Here is a 19,763-nt window from a genome sequence, read left to right as displayed (position 1 = left end):
TGAAAATAGACAAAATTGTATCAGCTGTGCGCCTGAAGAGACATAGCAGATACATGCGTATGTGATAATGCCTTCACCTGTCTGAGGAACAGAGGCAGTTAAGAGACAAGAGAAGCCTCTTAATAATTAGAATTTGCAATATATGATGTGTTATATACATACTGTATATATTGTATTATCTCTCAATTGTCTTATCTCAGAACACTGTCGACTGTGTACTTTCACAACAACAGTCTCTGGGTCATCAGTCACAGTCCACGTCTGATCTCCATTGTAACTTGAGGCCTCATTTACTCTGCAGATGGAAAATAGTCAGCCAGCATGTGTATGTGTGTGCTCACCTTGCATGTTTATGTTTAAATCTTAATACACACTACATCTCCTCACTATATTCCTGACTTTTATCTATATGGCTCAGTTATAAGAGGTATAAAAGAATACACAACGCACATACACATATATAATACCAAGGTCCCAGCAGTACCATCACATTACTTCAACATTGACAAGGTAGTGCTGTGTTACCGTAGCAACCTAGTGCCGTGTAGACGACGTTCATAAGAAAGAGATGAGGCATAGGAGGAGAAGTTTATGGTTCACATCAAATCCTGTCGTTTAACCCCCACTGTCTCTTTTCTCTCCACCTTTCCACCTGACGCTCAGGCACAACTGTGTTTAATCGCTTACCCACACAAACACAGGAAGTCATGGTCACACACACACACACACACACACACACACACACACCCCCCCCACACACACACACACAGCAGTTGAGGATAAGCAAGAACCTGGTGGAGGGGGTTTAGGCTGTTCTCCTGCTGACAGTGTGACGAGGAGAGGAAAGATTGCTGTCCAAAATCTTGTTTTTTTTTCCCCCTATACTTTCTTAGCCCCCTTTGGGATTACTTCCAGTTTTTCTCTATCTCTTCCCTCTCTGTTTACCTAGCCCCTCTCCTATCCTCCATTTTTCTCCCAACTATTTTCTCCTGTTTGTCTTGCACTGTCTGTTTCTCCTGGGATGAATCCTGCATCGGCAAGACGGAATGGTTACTTTGACTTGGAGGGCTGAGTGTGTAATATGTAGGCTGATCTGGCTCTCTAATTCATGCTATCTGTATCAATTTGTAGTGACACACACACACACGCACACACATGCATGCACACACAAAAGCATGGCCCGTGGGGACAGTATGCAATGCGATGACATTGTTATCGTGATAGTGGCTATTAATTAGCCAGAGTGACAGGTGAGACAAAGAGAGGGGGAGATAAAGGGATAGTAACAAAGGGGAAAGCAAACTAAAAGGAACGCCACATTTGAGGCCAGTTCCACCATCTCTGTGTGATGGATGTATTGCTTTCTACTGACCACTCAACTGGGCCTCAGTCCAGGGCTGACTACACTCAGAATTCAGAGAGAAAACGAAGGACGCTTGGCTTTTGAGGCCACATCCGCATCAGTGCGACTGGAATAGAATAGCATTTGCTTTGGATGTGTGACAGGTCGTAATGTATGCCCACTCATTCCTCAGATAGGGACGGATAGACAGATGGTATTGATCCAGACATGCACACACACACACACACACACACACACACACACACACACACACACACACACACACATATACACAGGATATACGAGAGAGAGTTATCAAATTGTGGTTTTAATGTTTTTTTGATTACAGTAAGTTATTTTATTTTTTTATGTGTTGTCAGCCTCATTTAGATAGATAGATAGATAGATAGATAGATAGATAGATAGATAGATAGATAGATTTGGGTGAAATAGTAGCTCTAATCTTAATATTAGACTTGCTTGTACAGTGCTTGTGATCTGTTATCTCTCTAATTGGATGCCCTTTTCAGAGGCTTGTGAAGTGTTCGCAAGCACATCTCAAATAGCTATATTATCCGGCACCATTATCATCCATTTTATGTGATCACTTGGCGAGTAAAGTACTCTTTTTCTCGCGAGTGTGCCTTGGTATGATCATCACAGCTTATCACCCTCGCACTGGAGCCGTACCGGACTTGTTTTGAGTGTAATGCCGTATCAGTGCTGAACTGGAGTGGTACTGTTTATGGCGCGGCGGATTATCCAGATTTATCCCTGCCAATGTCCTTTGAAAGTGGGCCAGTATCATGTATTTGTGTGTTTCCATCTGGCGCATTCTTGTTGTACCTGCACCGAGCTAAACTGCGGTCAAAAGAAAAAGGGAAAGTTGATGCTGCCACACTGTGCATGTGTGTGGGCCGGTCTCTGCATTCAACGTGGATAGATGCAGCTAGTTGAAGGTCACCTCGGAGGTAGAAATCTGCTAATTCCTACATGACGCTGGTGGCGATGCTGACGTAAAGTCACCACAACAACAAACTATTGTTCAATTCCCAGAGCACATTACGAGCCACTAAGCAGGTCAGGGATCAAAGCCAGTGGAAAACGTCTGTGTTCCTAGAAAAATCAATGCTGTAAGCCACTTTGGAGAGAGGGGAAAACTAAAAATCCAAATGTTCCCTCAATGGATAAACCTTGTTTTAAAGTTGGCTGTTGGTGGAATAAATGTGTGTACCTGTGTACATACGTCTCTAACTATCAATTACATTAAGTTATCTATTGATTACATACTTGAATTTGCCAGTCGCCTTGGATAGTTTGCCAACAAGCTGTCCTTCCAATATTTATTCAACTCCAAATCTCATATAACATTATGTGAAGGGATCAGGCTCCACTCCAGACCCAATCACGCACACAAACACATGCACACACTGTGTCAAACGGCTGTGGCGTCATGCCAAACCCAACATCCCGGCAGGGTATAAAAGTGCCACCAGCTGCTAAACACCCAGTGATGTAGTTAGTTTGCTGGTGCATTCCTACAGCTGACCAATGCCAATGAAGTCAAAATCAAACGGGCTTGTTAAATAGAGAATGTATCCAATCAATTAAGCAAGCCGATAGCTGCTGCAGGCGGACAAAAAGCTAGTTTTTACTGAGCCAGTTTGGCTCCGCTGTGGCTTATGCTACTCCCTTAGTCACTGCACAGTGTAACAGCTGTACTCCAGGCATAATGCTACAACCTAAGTCACTGTATTATGGCTCCGTTCCAAGCCAAATGTTTTAACCTCATTGTATTTGGTCTCCATTTAAATCCAAATCCTCCCTCCTTTGGCCCCCTCTCTCTGTCACTTTCTCCTTCACTCTTTTGATTAGAAGCTATGTGGCCAGTTAATCTGCCGGCTTTGTTTTGGACTGCAACAAGGTGCATAAACACATACACACACACACACACAGCGCGATCAGATAAGCTACAATGTGTGTTTATGTGTGTGTGAAGTGGAATGAAATCATGCCTGCTTGTGTGCAAATGTGTGTGTGTGTTGTGTCAGATGAGACAGTCTGCTGGGGATCGCGGAGGCCTGGAGGCACCATATGGTCGCTGTGTCGCTCATAGACCTCTCTGTACTCCTCTCTCGCCTCTCCTCCTTCATCCTTTCTTTTTCCTCACTGTCTTCTCTCTTTCACTACGCCTCTTTGATCTGGCATCTATCTTCCTCATCCTCGCCGCCCCCCCACTGTTTCCATCTTTTTTTTTTTTTCTCGCTTCCTCTGTCTCGCTGTTTCTGTCACTCACATTTTATATTCTCCTCCTCTCGTTTGCAATCTTCTTAAGATTTCATTGCCCTTGTCTGCTGGTGCTCTCTGTCACTTTTAGGCTCTTTTAATCCTGTAATCGTTTTCATTTTAAGCGTCAGATCTTTTTGGTACCACTAATGGATAATACATTATTTACGAATGCTTTATAGATCAGTTAGACGCAACTAATAAGAACTTTCTTGGTTGTTGGGACCAGTTACCTTGAACAAAAATCCAGTAATTACCCACTTGAACATTACTTGTTCAGAAGAATGAAGGCCACAAGTCTTGGTTTGTAAATATTACAGCTGAATTATTACAAAACTGAAAGCATAAACAACATCCAGAAGAGTATTCCACGGCCTGGCAAGCTAAAAACAGTTTGTATTAATGGCTCAGAACTGAACTGAAGCATAAAAAACCCTTTTATCCAGGATGACTCATGGTCATAATGTTTTGTAAATTCGGTATTTTTATTCCACCTCACTCCCTTTGTCTTTGGTATCGATAAAAAAAGAGCATCTTTCCCGAGAACATGGTTTAAAATCATCATCTTCCAATTATGAACCACTTACTAGTAATATTACACATACAGGGACAAAGAAATGCTGCAATAAACTATGATTGGAATGTGTTTATAGAACATTTCGCACAAAACCCCATCAACAATGGGAGTTTAACACTTGAAAACACTCATAAAGCATCCCCAACAACCTTTCAGAAATGTCATATCGCTTTCAGCCTCATGTAGGTTACAGCGTTTCATCATGGTTGCTCCGACGTAAGTCGGAAATATGGCCAACACTCGCTGACACTGAAGAATACTAAAAAGTCTCTGTATTTGTCTTGTTGATTTCTTTTCTGTCACTCAGACAGCTTGTGTTCTAGGCCGGCTGATGAAAGCACACCTTTGACTTTTTGCAACACAGACGGATATTGGATGGAAATGCATCTTTTGTGTCCTGTCTGTCGAGTATCACTTCATCAGAAGAAAACAAGTCCTTGATGATTTGAACCCTGTCATATAGTCTGACATGTTTGTTCTCTCTGATTTGATGGACCTAACCCTTTCTGCTCTTATTATACGCGTCTCTCAGCGACTCGGCGTGCATGTGTGTGTGTTTGACAGCATGTGAGGATCTCACAGGTAATGGCAGAGATCAGAGAGCTTTCAAGCGTTGCAAGATAGAAACAGACAGACAGTAAAAATCAAAAAGAGAATGGCAGAGAGCCCACCTGTTGTAAAGAAAAATTCTGTGCAATATCATTAATGCACATTTTGTGTCAGCAAATTGAGCTGAGAGACAGACACAGTTTTGGCAAAATAGTGTTACATTCATGCCAAGAAAGTAATTGCATGGAAGAGACACTGAGACCGAAGAACAGTTTTGATGACTGACGGAGAATTTTTTTGATTCATATTCCTAAAAGGCTTCAGCAATACTGTTGGTGCAGTATTTATGGCGATAAAGCTTGATGAAAGAGGGGAACTGAGACAGAAAATGCAGTTAAATTGAACTGAATTCAATGCGGAGAAGGATGGAGGGATGGAGAAAAGGGTAGAGGGCAGGGGAGGACATCACGGAAAAAGGTATGAGGTGTTGGGATGGAGATGGAGGGTGGCTGAGCGACCCAGAGGGAGGTATATCTATCGACTCAGAGGTGCTGTGTGGGTGTGTGGAGGTTCTGACTGATAGTGTTGCCCTGTTATTTAGTGTCCCCGGTGTTGCACAGCAGTTTTGTGGGGGTGTTTTTGCCAGACACCTCTGGAACATTAATACCTCTCTAACAGGAAGACAAAGATCCCCCATTTTTATGCTCTCTTCTTTCTTTCCCAACGCCATTTATTTCCTGCAGAGATCGCAGAATGTGCTCATGCTCGCACGCTTGTGTCATATTAGATGTGTAACAGAAGAGAGAATGCTGAGGGGAGCTTTCATGTTTGCCTATTAGCCGGAGAAGTGAATGTTTCAGAGAGCAGGATCCATCCACTCCACCGTCGAAGCCACAGCGCACACACACATGCACACAGCTGTCGTATCTGTTGCTATGCCACCCGACTTCTGATGGATTTTTGTTTTGACTGAGTATAGCCATGGTAAAGGATGGGGAAGGAGGGAAAGATGATGGGCTGAGAGAGACAGGAAACAGGGTAGAAAGTAAGAGGAAGAGGGTGGGTGAGGCAGACGATAAGGGGAAAGAAAGGGAAAGTGAGACATGTCAATAACGAAAGGAGAAGAATGTGTTAGGGAAAGAAGAACAACAAAGAACAAGAGAAAGGAAAGGCAGACAAATAACCTGCAGCACTCCACCCCATTACTCCCTCCCCACACGTTTGTTTCTTGACTGCTTGCTGTATTAATACATACAGTAATGTGGCATTTCACTGGAGGACTTGGCACGTGGCCACTGCATGCTCAGTGCCCTCATCCTCTGTGTGTGTGTGTGTGTGTGTCTGGGCATGCTAACATTAGCAGCTGTCAAAACAGGCAGTGTTGGACCTTTCATGTGCAGTTAGGAGCACAATGGATGGGAATAAGATCGAGCAGAGTTGAGTGGGCGCAGAGCACAAATTTTCTCCTCTTCTTGACAGTTTTTCTGGTTTTTCGTGCTCGGTCGACTCACCAGGTCTTGCCAGGTGGCGGCTGGTTGAGCTGGGCTGGGGCAGGCCGATGCCCCCAGGGGGGTGGGTGTGGGGAGGCATGACACAGAGCTCTACGGCCTTCCTCTGTCAGAGGGGCGTCAAGCCGCCATGCCTGCTGCTTCCACTAGGACGGCGACTGGGGGAATCTACACAAGAGCACCTGAGAGAGGGAAAGAAAATGATGAGTGAGACACGCAGATTGATAAAACATCAAAAGCATGATGGAAAATGAAAAGTGGTATTTGCACATTCAAACATTTCCAAGGCAATATCACTTAAACTTGATACTGCACAGGGCTACACAAACTGAAGTGCACACATGTATACACACACACCCATGTACGCCAGCAGCAGTGAAAGCTAAAGCAGCGGGAGCCAAGGCTTCTTTGCATACATTAAAAGTGTAATTCTGTGTCTGAGCACGTACGAGTGTGCACATATTACTCGCATGTGTGCGTACTGAATGTATGTGTGTGTATGTGCGTAACCATCACAAACTGCTCCCCAGTATTTGATAGGCATAAATAATAGATGTATGTGTCTTTGGCAGTTTACACAATCAGTTTTCCTCTCCTACAGACAGACCCCCTACTGCTACTGTCTGGCACAGAGACTGACTGAGAGAGACAATGCGAGAATGACACAGGGTGAGAGAGAGAACGGAACATGGCGAGGGAAGGATGCAGGCGTGAACTTGGGAAAACAGAGACATATGGAGGGAATGAAAACAGAATATAGAGTGAAAAGAAGAAATGGGAAGAATAATTAAATTTGTGTGTGCGATGCTGCCAAACTACCCTTGAGTAGGGCAGCAAAGGGTAGAAGGTGCATCCAACACTTGAAAAAATTGCTAAATAAATAAATAATGTAACGCAGATTAAGTTTATCAAAAAATATGAATACTTTAATACTTTTTTATTTCTAGCATCTCATCACTTGGTACTACTAATGTAACCACTGATGGTTTCTTGGTTGTGTTTGGATCAGTTACCTTCTATTATGGAGAAACCCAGAATCTCTGCCAGTATACATTTATTAACAGCTTACTAACATGTTTAATGGCAGACGTGATCCATTGTTCCAAAGAAAGTTTCTTATATTATAGCTGTATTGTTTCAAAATCAAAAGGATAAACAACATCAGGAGGGGAGTTTTTCACAACTCAGCAAGCCGAAAACTGTTAGTATTGGTGGCGTAGAACTGAACTGAAGCATAAAAGACCTATTTATACAGGGTGACTCATAGTCGTGATGGTTTTATATAAGTATTTTTATATCACTTCTCTCACTTTTGTTTTAAAGAAAGTTAAAATGGGAATCTTTTCCTAAGAACATGTGCATTTTTCGCGATTATAAAATCACCTACCAAGTATAAACCACTCGACAAATATAGGTGTTTTTAGGGACAAAGACATTATGCAAAAAACTTGCAAAAATCCATTTATTGGTAGCAAAAATACTTTTAGCCACTGTAAAGTTCGCTTTTAACACTCGGAATCACCCTTAAGGCCTCCTGCATATTTACATTTAATAACAAAACGATAAACACAATGCCAAGCCAAGGACTTTTTGGCCAAGATATCCGCAGAGTAATCAGGCATCTTTTCTATACTGGTATCGTAGTGAAGTTCTCTGGTATCTGATATTGTGACAGCCTTAACAAAGCTACTGGAAACCAAAACTGAGTGCGGTGCCTACTGAGTAAACAGTGACAAGCATGTCACAAGTACATGAAATTCTTTGAACGAAGGGGACAATGTTTTGTAACTGATCCCCTACATTATATTAGCTCAGAAATGTCTGAGGTTAGCGTATGGTTCGCTTCAGCAAACCAACAAAGGTTTTCCTTAAAGGAAGTCAACCGTTCATGTCAGACTATTGGACCTTTCAGAGTTTCACAATACAGTTCTATAGAACTATTTTGCCTGAGATTGACTCATATGAAGAGGAAAGTCTTGTTACTGTTTTAATATGATGTAGTTAGTTATTGAATGTCTTTTTCCTGCGTGTCTTTTTGTCTCCTGTACTAATATGATGGTCAGTAAATGGCTTTTTAGTGTGTCGTCTCAGTTGGATAGATGAACTTATGAAGACATAACCCAATTTTTTCTCTCGATAGAAGTATAAAAGTTGAAAAAAGAATGTCCCACTCCAATTACAGCAGTGTAATGACACTTATCAAACATACTTAGGAAAAAGATGACTCCTATGTCACAGTTGAGTTATCACAGTAAAAATAGGTTTCTACAAGTGGGAAATTACCGTGGGAGAAAAGCTCCCCTGGAACCTCGGTGCCACATGACTGATACACGCTGTTGCCTCACAAACCCTGAGCCAATCAGTGTAATGTTGAAAACGCTGGAGTGCTGCTGTGAGACGTGTCTTTTCCCAAAGTATCATCAAAACCCAATCAGCAAATGTGAGAAATATCGCATTAATCAGATTAGGCTGTTGTTCAATGGTTATGGGAAAAGTCAGAAACACAGCTCATGTTGCCATGACGGGGAATCGGAGTTGCATGTGCAGTGCCTATTTAAATTTGCACCTGTATCAAAAATGATTGGGGACATAATGTGTAGAAGGAGAATATGACAAATGGATCTAAATGAGGATGGACAACTTTGTTTGCATATTGCCCAGCAGACAGACAGACTTTAACTGCAGTCACTTCTAAAAGTAACACACATCAATCTGCTCAGTGTCAGCAAGATATTTACAGCTGGTTATATGTGAGTTAGTGGAAACTAGAGGAGAGGAGAGGAGAGGGAAGTGGGGGGATTCGGGGGAAATAGGAGAGAGGGTGATGATGAGGAAAGGAGGTGGCGTAAAGAGACAGTGACAAGAGGATAAAAGGGAAACATAGGCGAGGCCATAAATGCCAGAAGGGGAGGGGAGGGGAAGTAAAAAGTGCAACATAGAGGACATTAAAATTCTCCTCCACAACCTCCTGAGTGTTTTGGTGCGCGTCTTTGTGTGTTAAGTGTGAGGTTGTGTACGTGAACCCCTGTGGTGCTTTTTGTGTTATCATTATTGCTATTAGTACCTGCCAGACACTGAACAAAACATAAAACACTCGTCTAATCTATCAGCTCCCTCCTCTCTTTCTTAATATTCCCTCTGCATTTTGAGCGTCCCCACCTCCTCCTCCCTCCAACACCGCCTCCTCTGTCTTCCCATCTTTTCTTTATGACCTTCACCTATCAATATTCACTATTCCCATCCCTCTCGTTTCAATCTCTCTGCTGCCGTCTCCTTTGCCGCCGCCTGACAAAGGAACGCAGGCATGTACCGAGCATATTTCACCAGATGGATTTCCTGCATGTGATTAAAGTCACATTAGCGAGGCTCTGCTGGGGAATTTGAGTTGTTCTATTTCAAACGAGCACACGAGCTTCATTTAAACAATTCAGAAGCGCGGATGACAAATGCAAGGAAGGGACTCGAGGAATTTGGGAAACGTCCTCTCTCTGCTTCAAATGTGATATTTATCATAATTTCTTTCATTTGACATTTTTTGCTGTTTTTTTGCGTTTCCATACATTTAAAATGTTCACTCATATACTGTCCCACATTTAACCAGGCATTCTTCGCACATTGTGATGAAAGCTATTTTTCCTTTGTTGTAACTATTTCAAGCTGTGTGAAATCAATCTTGAATTTCTGTTTCAGCTTTGGGACTGCAAGTGTTGCCTAGATTGGTTTGCATGTTGGCCTTTTATCAAATGATTCATGGCTTTGCGTGTGTTTATTTTGATTTATTTTGGGGAGTAAAACTGTTTGGCGGGGAAGCAGCATGTTAGTTAACAAGCAAAAATGTAAATTAATCAGTCTTTTCTAAATGGCTTCAGAAGAAAATGTTGGCTTTTACCTTTCTGCAAACCATGGATAAGTTCAAATTCATTTGTGTTTATAGGCATTATATAATTTATTGACATGTGTGATATCATGTTCACGTTAGATGGATAGGGGCTGACTTGTGGGAGACCACTGCTCAAGATGTCGTTTCAACATCTGAAAGTGTGACACCACTGTATGGTTTCAATGTTCAGAAGCATGAAAACACCAGTTTTTACTTAAACACACTGGGTGTTTTTAGGGAAACATCAGGGCATTTTCCAGCTGTGTTTGTAACATAATCAACAGACCCTTTCCTAACCCTAACTAAGTTGGTTATGTGCCTAAACCTAACTACACCATAAGCACAGTGTTGTCATTACATAAAAATGAAACTTGCCAACATAAAGTTGCATCATAAAGAAATGCTTAACTTTAAACATGTGTGGTTTGCAGAGACGTACCTTACCAGCATTTATTCTGGTGATTGTGTCAGCTGAAGAGTTTATAATACATTTGTTGTCTGATTGTTGTTTGTTACACTCTCATTCAAATCCCATTCTTGATTGCTTGCTTCTCATTGTTTGTATACACAAATGAGAGTGGATGATTCAAACAGTACGAGTGAAAATATGATTGATTCATGATTCATCGGTACAGATAGTTAAATGTGCCAGAAAATTAATCATGTGTGCCATCAAGCTGGAAATGTCCTTAAGTTGATGTCTTGGAGATGTAGCAGGTCACCTCTGCAGCAACATGTCACTGTTTGCTCATCAGTTCCCATCATGTTAAATGAGTGTCAGGCTATTCTCAGAAAGCTTTTTTTACCAATTTGACCTGGACACCAGGGCAGCCAAAGTCCACACATGCACCCATGCACACAGTCGCCCACACACGTGTAAATACTTGGGTGCCGAGGTGGCCTGCTTGTGGGGGAATCAAGTAACACCTCCTCCCCTTCCCTGGGCTCCTCGTCTCTCTCCTCTCCTCTTTCCAGCCTATTTTTTCATCCTGTTTATTCCACTAACTGTTTCCTGTCCGCACTTAAGCCGGATTTAAACTCTGCGGGGTGTTGCAGCGGCTTCGTGCAGAGCCCCGACGTGCTTTTCCTCCAAAATACAGCCACACGCCTTTAGGGCTCAGATAACAAGTCGGGACCACCAACTGTGGTTGGTCAGCTGGGGCTGCTTGTATATTCTCCGTCAAGTTTATGATGTTGGTAGAGTTTGCAGATATTGAAAGAAGCAAGATGAGGACAGGCTCAGTAATGTTCTTACTTTTGTTCATGCTTGACAGATGCATAGTTTGTGATTTAGTAAATCCATTTCCTACTATTTGGTATGTTTGTTTGTGTATTTGCCTTCTCCAGTTCAGAATGATATGATTTAAGGTATATAATGACTGCACAACAGCTGAAAAAGTCCAACACAGCCATTTGGTGCTTGTGTATGTGTGTTGTGTGTGGACATCTTTGCCCGATTTGCCCACATGAGCCCATTTTTCAGAGTATTTAATCGTTTTTGTGACATGTCCACTTGGCTTGACTAATAGTTTTAATCAATATGGGTGGAACTCTGTCCAATTTGCCACTAAATTGAAATCCACCTGCACACGAGGGGACGTCTATCCATGTGTGAAGGCAAATGCGTGTGGGTGTTCGAATGTGGGTGTGTTGCCGCTGAATGAGTGACATCACAGCTGTAAACACACAGCCCAATCATTCACCTTCAGCTCTACCCATTGCTCGTTCCTTACACACCTACAATAGCATTTGGCAGTTGGCTGGTGTATAATTCAAGCCTTGTTTGAAATGTCAGATGATTTGACAAAACAAAACCACCCTCTACAGAAGAGAGGACAAATGCATTTAAAACGTCAAAATAACTAAAAGGTTTCAGCACCTACCTGCTGTTGTATGATCATGCGTTTGCATGAGTGTGTGTCTAACAGCGCAGGTTGCTAACAAAAGCGGAGGGAGGCTGCCGAGCTCCCCTAAATCAATTTTTAATGGCTTTCTTACATAGAACAGGGAGCAACACAACACACTTAAACACACAAACACACACACACACACACACACACACACAAGCACATGCCAATAGCTTGACAAATAGAGCCACATATGTGTTGACAAGCACATGGTGTAAAAATGTGTACAGATATATAATTACACATTCATGTAGGCATTCATACACATACTGTGCATAAATACTCACACACGTTGTAAGAGTGTGTTCATATACACACGCGTTACATGTAGCATACATACATGAAGCTTGAATACGTGTTTCACCTCCCGGGCACATACTGATTGAGGACAAGCTAAAAGAAAGGAAGTATGACTTATCTTTGTTTTTTATTTTGTTTTTTTTATCGTAAGAAGAGAAAAATCTCCATTGATTGATTTTTTAAACAAACTAAATAAACAAGCTCTCTCAGTTTTCATGGCTGAATGAACTGAATAAACACACTGACCTTAAAGGACAAAACATTTTGTTACTGTTTTACTTTGTTGACTTTTTTTAATTTGCTGGACCTGCCACCTTTTCTAGCTTCAAACATTGTTCCGGGGACCTTATTTTCCTCCCAGGAAGGCACATTTATTCAGTTATGGAAATAGTACATGTTCTTATTGAGCTTTCTAGTGTATTACCTGTGAACTTTTTTTTTTTAACACAAATAGATATACAGGATGTGTATGTGATTTTAAGATTTGTTGTCTGTTCAAGCACATTAATAACATCAGCTTGGAGCAATTTAATGAGCAAGTTTTGGATGAGTTGGTGTCATCTGGTTTCAGATGTTAGCTGTCTCTTTAGTAGACATGTCAAGCCACAGTACTAACTATGGAGCTGGTTAGTGATGATTATTGTTTCCTCCAGGTTCATGTTAGAGTGCATTATAGAGGACATTTTGACAATTCCCATTAATTGGTAGCTAATGCAGAGAGGCACAAGAGCCTTGAGGACATTCGGGTGGAGTGCCTCACACCCACTGCATTATGGTATAATCACAGTGCAGCTCTTGAAAGTCAATCATTTTTATATCACACATTTTTAAAGCAAGGGTTAGAGTCTACAGAAAGGTTTTACAGCAGGTAAAATAACCGTAGCACACAACCGAGCAGCGGGCATTAGGCTGAGAATCATCATGACACCAAGTAATAGAACCTGTCAAGGGTTTTAAATGGATTAAAATTATATAAGATGCTGTGAAGGTCAGAGAGATGTGCAAGTAAGAAAGAAGAAAGGGCAGAAGTTTAACACATGACTGTGTTACTCTCTCTCTCTGTTTTATGAATGTAGAAAGTGTCGAACAGAAGCAATCTAGTATATTATCATTAAGTTAGCACCGCTCTAGCTCCCAGAGTTACAGCAGCACTGTGGTGTGCATTCAGACCTGCAGGTCACACAACCCCTTGGGGTTTAGAGACACTTTACCAGACACATCCATTAAAGAATAAATTGATGTTAAATATCCTGAGCGTCATGCAGATTTACAACCTTTGAGTTTCTCAATATTCTGGTTTTAAGACCTAATATATAGTCAGAAAAGGTATGATTTTTATGTTCAGTCAGCCGTGTAGAGCTAGATACAAGCATTATTGCACATGCTTTAGAATAGGAGGTGGTCAAAACTTTTTGTTTTTGTTTTTATTTTTGGCATTTTTGAGTGAGCCTAACTGGAATACAAGGGCTGCCATGTTTAAATACCTAATGCAGTTTTAAAAAACATATTTGGGTGCTATGTGAAATAGCCTGTTTGTATTAGCAATGCTAACCTTAGCCGAGCTAGGAAACATATTACTCATCAAGCAATTTTGGTACAAGTCAAATAGTTACCATAAGACTTTTCTTTTTAAATCAAGTGGTTAAGGAAGGAATGAATAAATAGCAATGCCTTATAGTGTTACCTAGTATCTTGTTATTATTTACTGATGATGCCTTGCAGGGTGGCTGTTGTTGTTGTTATTGTCAAATATTAGAGCTGTAAGCATCTTTACAGTATAATCTTTTTTTTAAGGTCTGCTTGTCTTCGTCTTTGTACTTCTTTCCTGCTTAGCTGGAAATTATAAATAAACTGAAAATCATACGCCCATGCTTGTCCGTGAATACACCAGTGATGCTCTCACCTCTGCAAGCTTTGCCGTAAAACCACAGCCCCCCAAAAAATTTCCAGTGAGTGTGCATGTTGTGTGTATTCATAATACAGGTCAAGGACTGGGGTATTTAGCGCCCACCTTCTCTCAGCATGCACTGTAAATCCCATCAAAAATGCCCATTTGTTGTACTCTTTGTGACATTTTACATCTTTAATTCCAGGCGTCAAATGAGATGAGGAGCAGTGAAATGAAGTGTGTGTTTGTGTGAGAGTGAGGAGCAGAGAACTAACGCACACAAACAGACTTACCTTTAGATCAAATATCTCAGACAGCACCAGCCTTACAGCTCTCTGCCATCAGCAGTACCCCCAAAAAATATCTCCAAAATGTAAAAAAAAAAAAAAAAAAAGAAATGTATATCAAAAATTACTCACAGGATACAAAATAAAATAAAATAAAAAAAACCTCTTCAGTTGAAGAAATCCATACATTCAGGATCCTGGTCAAATGAGAGAATAATCCTTCTTTCTGTATACAGACAATCCCCCCCAGCTTCCCCTTTCAGCCCACCAATGAATTGTGAAAAAAGGAGGGATTGTGTAGAGAAAAATGAGGGATTGTAGAAAAAAAAGAAACGAGGTGAAGAGAGGCTTAGAGACACAAGAGGAGGGATAAGGTCCGTATAGAGGGGAGAGGGATGGAGATAGTTAATCCTTTTCTTCCGATCTTTCCCTATCTGAATGATACGTCCAGCGCCGTCCTGTTCGCTGGCTTGCGCGCTGCCGTGTGTGACTGGGAGGCGTGAGTGTGTGTGTGAAAAAGAGAGAGACAGAGTATGTGTGTGTGTTTGTGTGTGAGAGAGAGAGAGAGAGAGAGAGAGAGAACGACAGCATTAGGTTGCTGGCGTCATCCGCTAGCCCTTCTGTGTGTGTGTCGCTATGTTTGTGATTCCTGCACTCAGCACGCGTCGGAGTGTGTGTGTGTGTGTGTGTGTGTGTGTGTTTGTTTATCCACACATTTACACTTGAGGGCTGTCTTTCCGGTGTGTCTGCATGTGTGTGTGTGTGTGTGTGTGCCCCCACCTCCCCTTCTTCTTTTCCGTATGTTTGTGCAGTCGTGCATGTGGCAGGAGAATATGTGTGTGTGTGTGTGTCTTGTCAAATATAGTAACATTAGTGTATGCTGCCTCTGTCTGCCTGCAGCTCTCCCACTGTGACAGAGAGAGGAAGAGGGAGGTGGAATACAGAGAGAGTGATAATACGAAAGAGTGAAAGCCCAGAGAGATAGAGGAATACAGGGAGGAGGAGTGGGAGGGGAAGGGGAGGGCAAGGAGAAAGTGAAGGGAGCGAGAGGTGGCCAGAGAAATATAGAGAAGGTTGGTTGAACTGAGATAAAGGTAGGAAGACGGAGGAGAAAGAGGGAAGCAGAGGACTGGGAGGGATAGAAGACAGAGAGAGGGATGCAAGAAAGAAAGCCGTAGAAGTGGAGGGAGGGAGGGAGGGAGGGATCAGCTGATTTCAGTAAAGATGAGAATCTCCCTCTGCCACATGGGCTTTTCTCCTCCCTCTTTTTTTCCCTTTTTTTCCCCTCACGTCTCCCTCGCACGGCTTTCATTTTCATTCTGTTCCCTGTGGCAGCTCTCGTAACGGCTGCCTTTGTGTGCGTGCGTGTGTGTGTGTGTGTTCATCTTGCACATTTGAATTTATGTGCACACATGTCTTAGAATGTGCTTGTATCACTTTCATTGTCAGGACAAAAAGCCGGTCCTCACAAGGCAAAAAAAATATATTTTTAGAGTAAATATTGGTATTATGGTTAAGGTCAAATCCTCAAGAAATGAATGTGAGTCAATGCGGTGTCCTTCAAGTTAGTGTGCCGTTTGTTTTCAGGAGTGGAAGTCATTGTGAGATAGCAAAAATGTTTTTTTTGACAGACTACAGTGGTAGACAGAAGCTGGGAGGGTGGTGGGGGAGGAGAGGGTGGGTATGAACTGGTTGGGGGGAATGTGTGTTTGTTTGCACACAGCATATAATTACTTGGCTGCTTCCGTGCATGGACTGAATCATAGTTGACACACACGCATTGTGCCGTTGATGAGCATGTGAATCAGTTGGCTCCACAGTGCAGCGTTTTTCGCTGCATATGATGGTGTGTGAATGTGAGAAATTTGGCTGCACCTGTGCGAGTGACTCCAAGTTCAGACAGCAAGGCTGGCAAAATCCATGGATTCGAGATTCGCTAATCTCCAGTGCTAACAAATTTTATGTCACATCTGTTGTCTCGCCTCTCTCTCTCCCGGTAGGACGCAAGCGGTATTCAGCGAGGAACATTCAGGTAGTTTAAAGCTTCTCAATTTTAACTGGTGCTAACTGTCATTCTCAAAGGTTAAAGTTACTGACATTGCCGGTGGCAGATCTTTTCAGCTGTCACTAATTATCATTAATTCCATGAGTAACTTCAGGCTAGAATTAAACTTGCAACTTAAGCCCTCTCTGCAGCTGATGTCTGTACATGGCCAAAGAACATTTATGAGAGAAGAGTCTTCCTCTTGTAATGCCAATGTACAACCACAAGGGTTTCAGCTCACTGTTGTAGTTTCACACCTCTGCAATGTTTTGATTCACTCACACCTCTTTCATCAGCCTTGCTGCCAACTGCAGTAGGAGTCCAGCAAACAGAATCAAGATGGTGAACACATTGACACATTTAGCTCAACTATGTATTTATAAAGCTATACATTTCCCCTGCCGGAAACCAAAACATAGTAAAAGGGGAGAAAATATATGACTTAGATGGCCAGAGACAAGATTCCAAATGTACTCATATGTTAAAAAGTTCAATAAACTGTCTGAATCCCTTATGATAAACTGAGTATAGCACAAGTCACAGTCCAGAACCTCTAACTGGTCATATTGTAGAATATCAGGACAGATAAATAAGCAATGAACCTGCATAAGACAAACTTATATCATTGATTTATTTATTAGAAAAGACTTACCAATACAACAATAACAGCATATTATAAAATGAATTTGTGGCAATGTTATCCAGCCTTTCTATTTACTAGTCAGCAGCATTTACCGGTACACCTTCCGGAGTTTGCACACATGACTGTCTGTCGCCAGCCTCATGGCTTTGCACAGGCCAATTAAAACACTAGACTGGTCAGCTGCCCAACACACACACACACAAGCACACACACACACAAATAGAACCTGAATATGGGTCCTCTGGTTTCCTGTCTAAATGTGGGCGCTGTGCTGGCTTCACCAGTCTTGAATGTACTTCCTGGCAAATAGATTTCTGTTTTAGCTGCCAGTACAGTAGCTGCTGCCAGTGCTGGCTATATAGGACACACTCTTCAATGGTAGTTATGAAATGGTGATTGGCTGAGATGACTGGAATAGCAGTGGAGACGCAATATGCCGTTCCACATAAAAGTTTTATTTTGTTTTCTATTATTGTTGAGGGATATTTTATACAAGGAGGAACATCTGCTTTTATAACAGCAACGGTGATTGCTGTGTGTTTGATTGTGTGTGTGCGTGCGTGTGCATACGTGTGTTATCCCAAACGGGTAATTAGTCCTCTAATTAGTCCTGCCCCGTCCTCTTCAGAGCGCAGAGGTCACTGACCAGGGTTACCCACAGTGACGCAACCTTTCAGTGGCTGAGAATTTACTGCCAGGCTCAAGGACACATTGCATCAAATATAGAAAAAAATCCTAAAGGCATATTATATAACATCCCCGCATTAACATTTCTAAAAACAGCTAGACCTGTGTATATATTCAGTTTAGTTCTGTACTTATGTTATCCCCAACTGTGTCCAACCCAGAAAAATCCATATTCAAGGTAATGGTGTTTTTCGTTTGGTCATCTGTCAATGGCGACATATCCTTTTTCCCCCCCTCTAGTAACTTTGACTTCCTAGTAAACATGGGAAACAGCAGGTTATACATCATAGAGAAAATAAGGAAGTGAGCTAACTAGCATCTACCATCTGTACTTACATATAACAGTATGTAAGGACTGGGCACTACATCTGCATTAAATATCCCACAATGCAATGCTGTAGTGCTGACAGCAGCACCAATATAATGATAATGGCGGATATCAATCAAGGCAGTATACAGTATATGGTTTGTAGTGCGAAGTATGCGATTTCTGACCCCAGCAAATGTGATTTCTGTCTAATGCTGCCATTGTGACTAGGAGTCTCTTGTATGGACTTCCTGGTTAGATCACATTTAATTAGGCCCTTTATGGCAGCACTTGAATTTTATGTCCCGACGCTGCACTCGTCTCTAAAATCTGTTTCAACTTTGTCTTTGACGTTTTTCAATGACCTCTCTGTGTGAAGCGCATGAAATGACAGCTGTCTGTGATGTAACCTTAACGCAATCCATGATGGATGAAAAGAGCAGAAAAAGGCTTCTTCCAACCAAGTCCTTTTTGATCATCACGTTTGACTCTTACTTTCTCGCCAAAGAATGTGCCACTGCCTTTTTTTTTAAACTGAATGACACAAATCACTTATGACCTTTACTAGGCTCTCTCCACTTTGACTCTACACTATGAACCCTCTTTGGATAAGCACATCAGAGGCCTCTGATCATGGCCAGAGAGCCAAAGCATTTGGGAAAATGGTGAATCTGAAACTACCGTGGAAGCCTGGCATAGCTGGACAAAACTTTTTCCAAGTATATACAGCCCAAGATGATAAAAATGGTATCCTCACTGGCTGAAACATTGAGTTTATAAAAGTTAGTTTAAACAACAGTGTATAGACTGTGACTGGTCCAATCTCTTCAGGCAGCTCCTGTGAGAGTGTGTTCGCTGATTAAGGGGGAAGAGGGTTTTTAACACCAGATAAGAACGTGAGGTGAGGTTGATTTATTTGGTCCTCCAAGGGATGTGTCCACTTTTTTCAGGCTGTTTATGTGTCTGGAGAAGAGGCCTTCTGGCTTAAGGGTCCATTGTCAGTGCCAGCCCTTTCTGCCAAGGCATCTTTTATGGCCGGTTGTGTTCCATCAATGATGCAGGGAATACGTGTTATGAAAAATGATGATCGGCAGTGGTTTGGAGCAAGAAAGTTAACTTTTTTAACCTTTTTGTCTGGCGATTATAGTCGCACCCAGCATTTCTCTATCAGATTTTTTCATTCCCTAGCTACAGGACTATTGGTTTATTTATTATCTAGGAGGCATGATTAAATCCCTGCACTCCTTGCCTCTAATATCGATGATATATGAAATACAACCCATTCTGTTGCATTCATTATCAGTTTCTGTGCATGGATGTGCATCATTTCTCCCTTTTCTGCAACATCCCTCTTCCTTGTCTCTTTCTCCTCCACCAATTCTGTCTCTTCCCTCATCTCTATCTCACTCTATCTTTTAACACCGCCACCCCCTCCCTCGCACTGTAATTTACTGTGCTATTGGGCGAGTGTCAGTGAAGATGAATTGGCTTTAGTCTTTGTATTAACACCAGGTCTGGCCAGGCACGTTTAGTGCTACAACTGCGTGTTCCTGCACGG

At 41.9% G+C, this 19,763-nt stretch overlaps 2 protein-coding genes across 3 annotated transcripts in view; one reads left to right on the top strand and one right to left on the bottom strand.

Moving 5' to 3' along the window:
- Positions 1–15,268, bottom strand: part of lrtm2a (leucine rich repeat transmembrane protein 2a) — a 29,337-nt gene extending 14,069 nt beyond the window's left edge. Inside the window, exons 1-2 of the mRNA XM_030439679.1 lie at positions 14,531–15,268; positions 6,266–6,444 (exon numbers count right to left, since the gene is read on the bottom strand). Coding sequence (XP_030295539.1) covers positions 6,266–6,344 — 79 coding nt within the window. The 5' untranslated portion in view covers positions 6,345–6,444; positions 14,531–15,268. The remainder of the gene's footprint in view (positions 1–6,265; positions 6,445–14,530) is intronic.
- cacna2d4a (calcium channel, voltage-dependent, alpha 2/delta subunit 4a) overlaps positions 1–19,763 on the top strand; it is a 90,204-nt gene that overhangs the window by 40,803 nt on the left and 29,638 nt on the right. The gene's annotated exons all lie outside the window — the stretch shown is intronic.

The sequence above is a fragment of the Sparus aurata genome, chromosome 14 (genome assembly GCF_900880675.1).
Source record: "Sparus aurata chromosome 14, fSpaAur1.1, whole genome shotgun sequence".
Taxonomy (NCBI): Eukaryota; Metazoa; Chordata; class Actinopteri; order Spariformes; family Sparidae; genus Sparus; species Sparus aurata.
The sequence above is the reverse complement of the archived record's forward strand: the minus strand, read 5'-3'. Positions and strand labels throughout refer to the sequence as shown.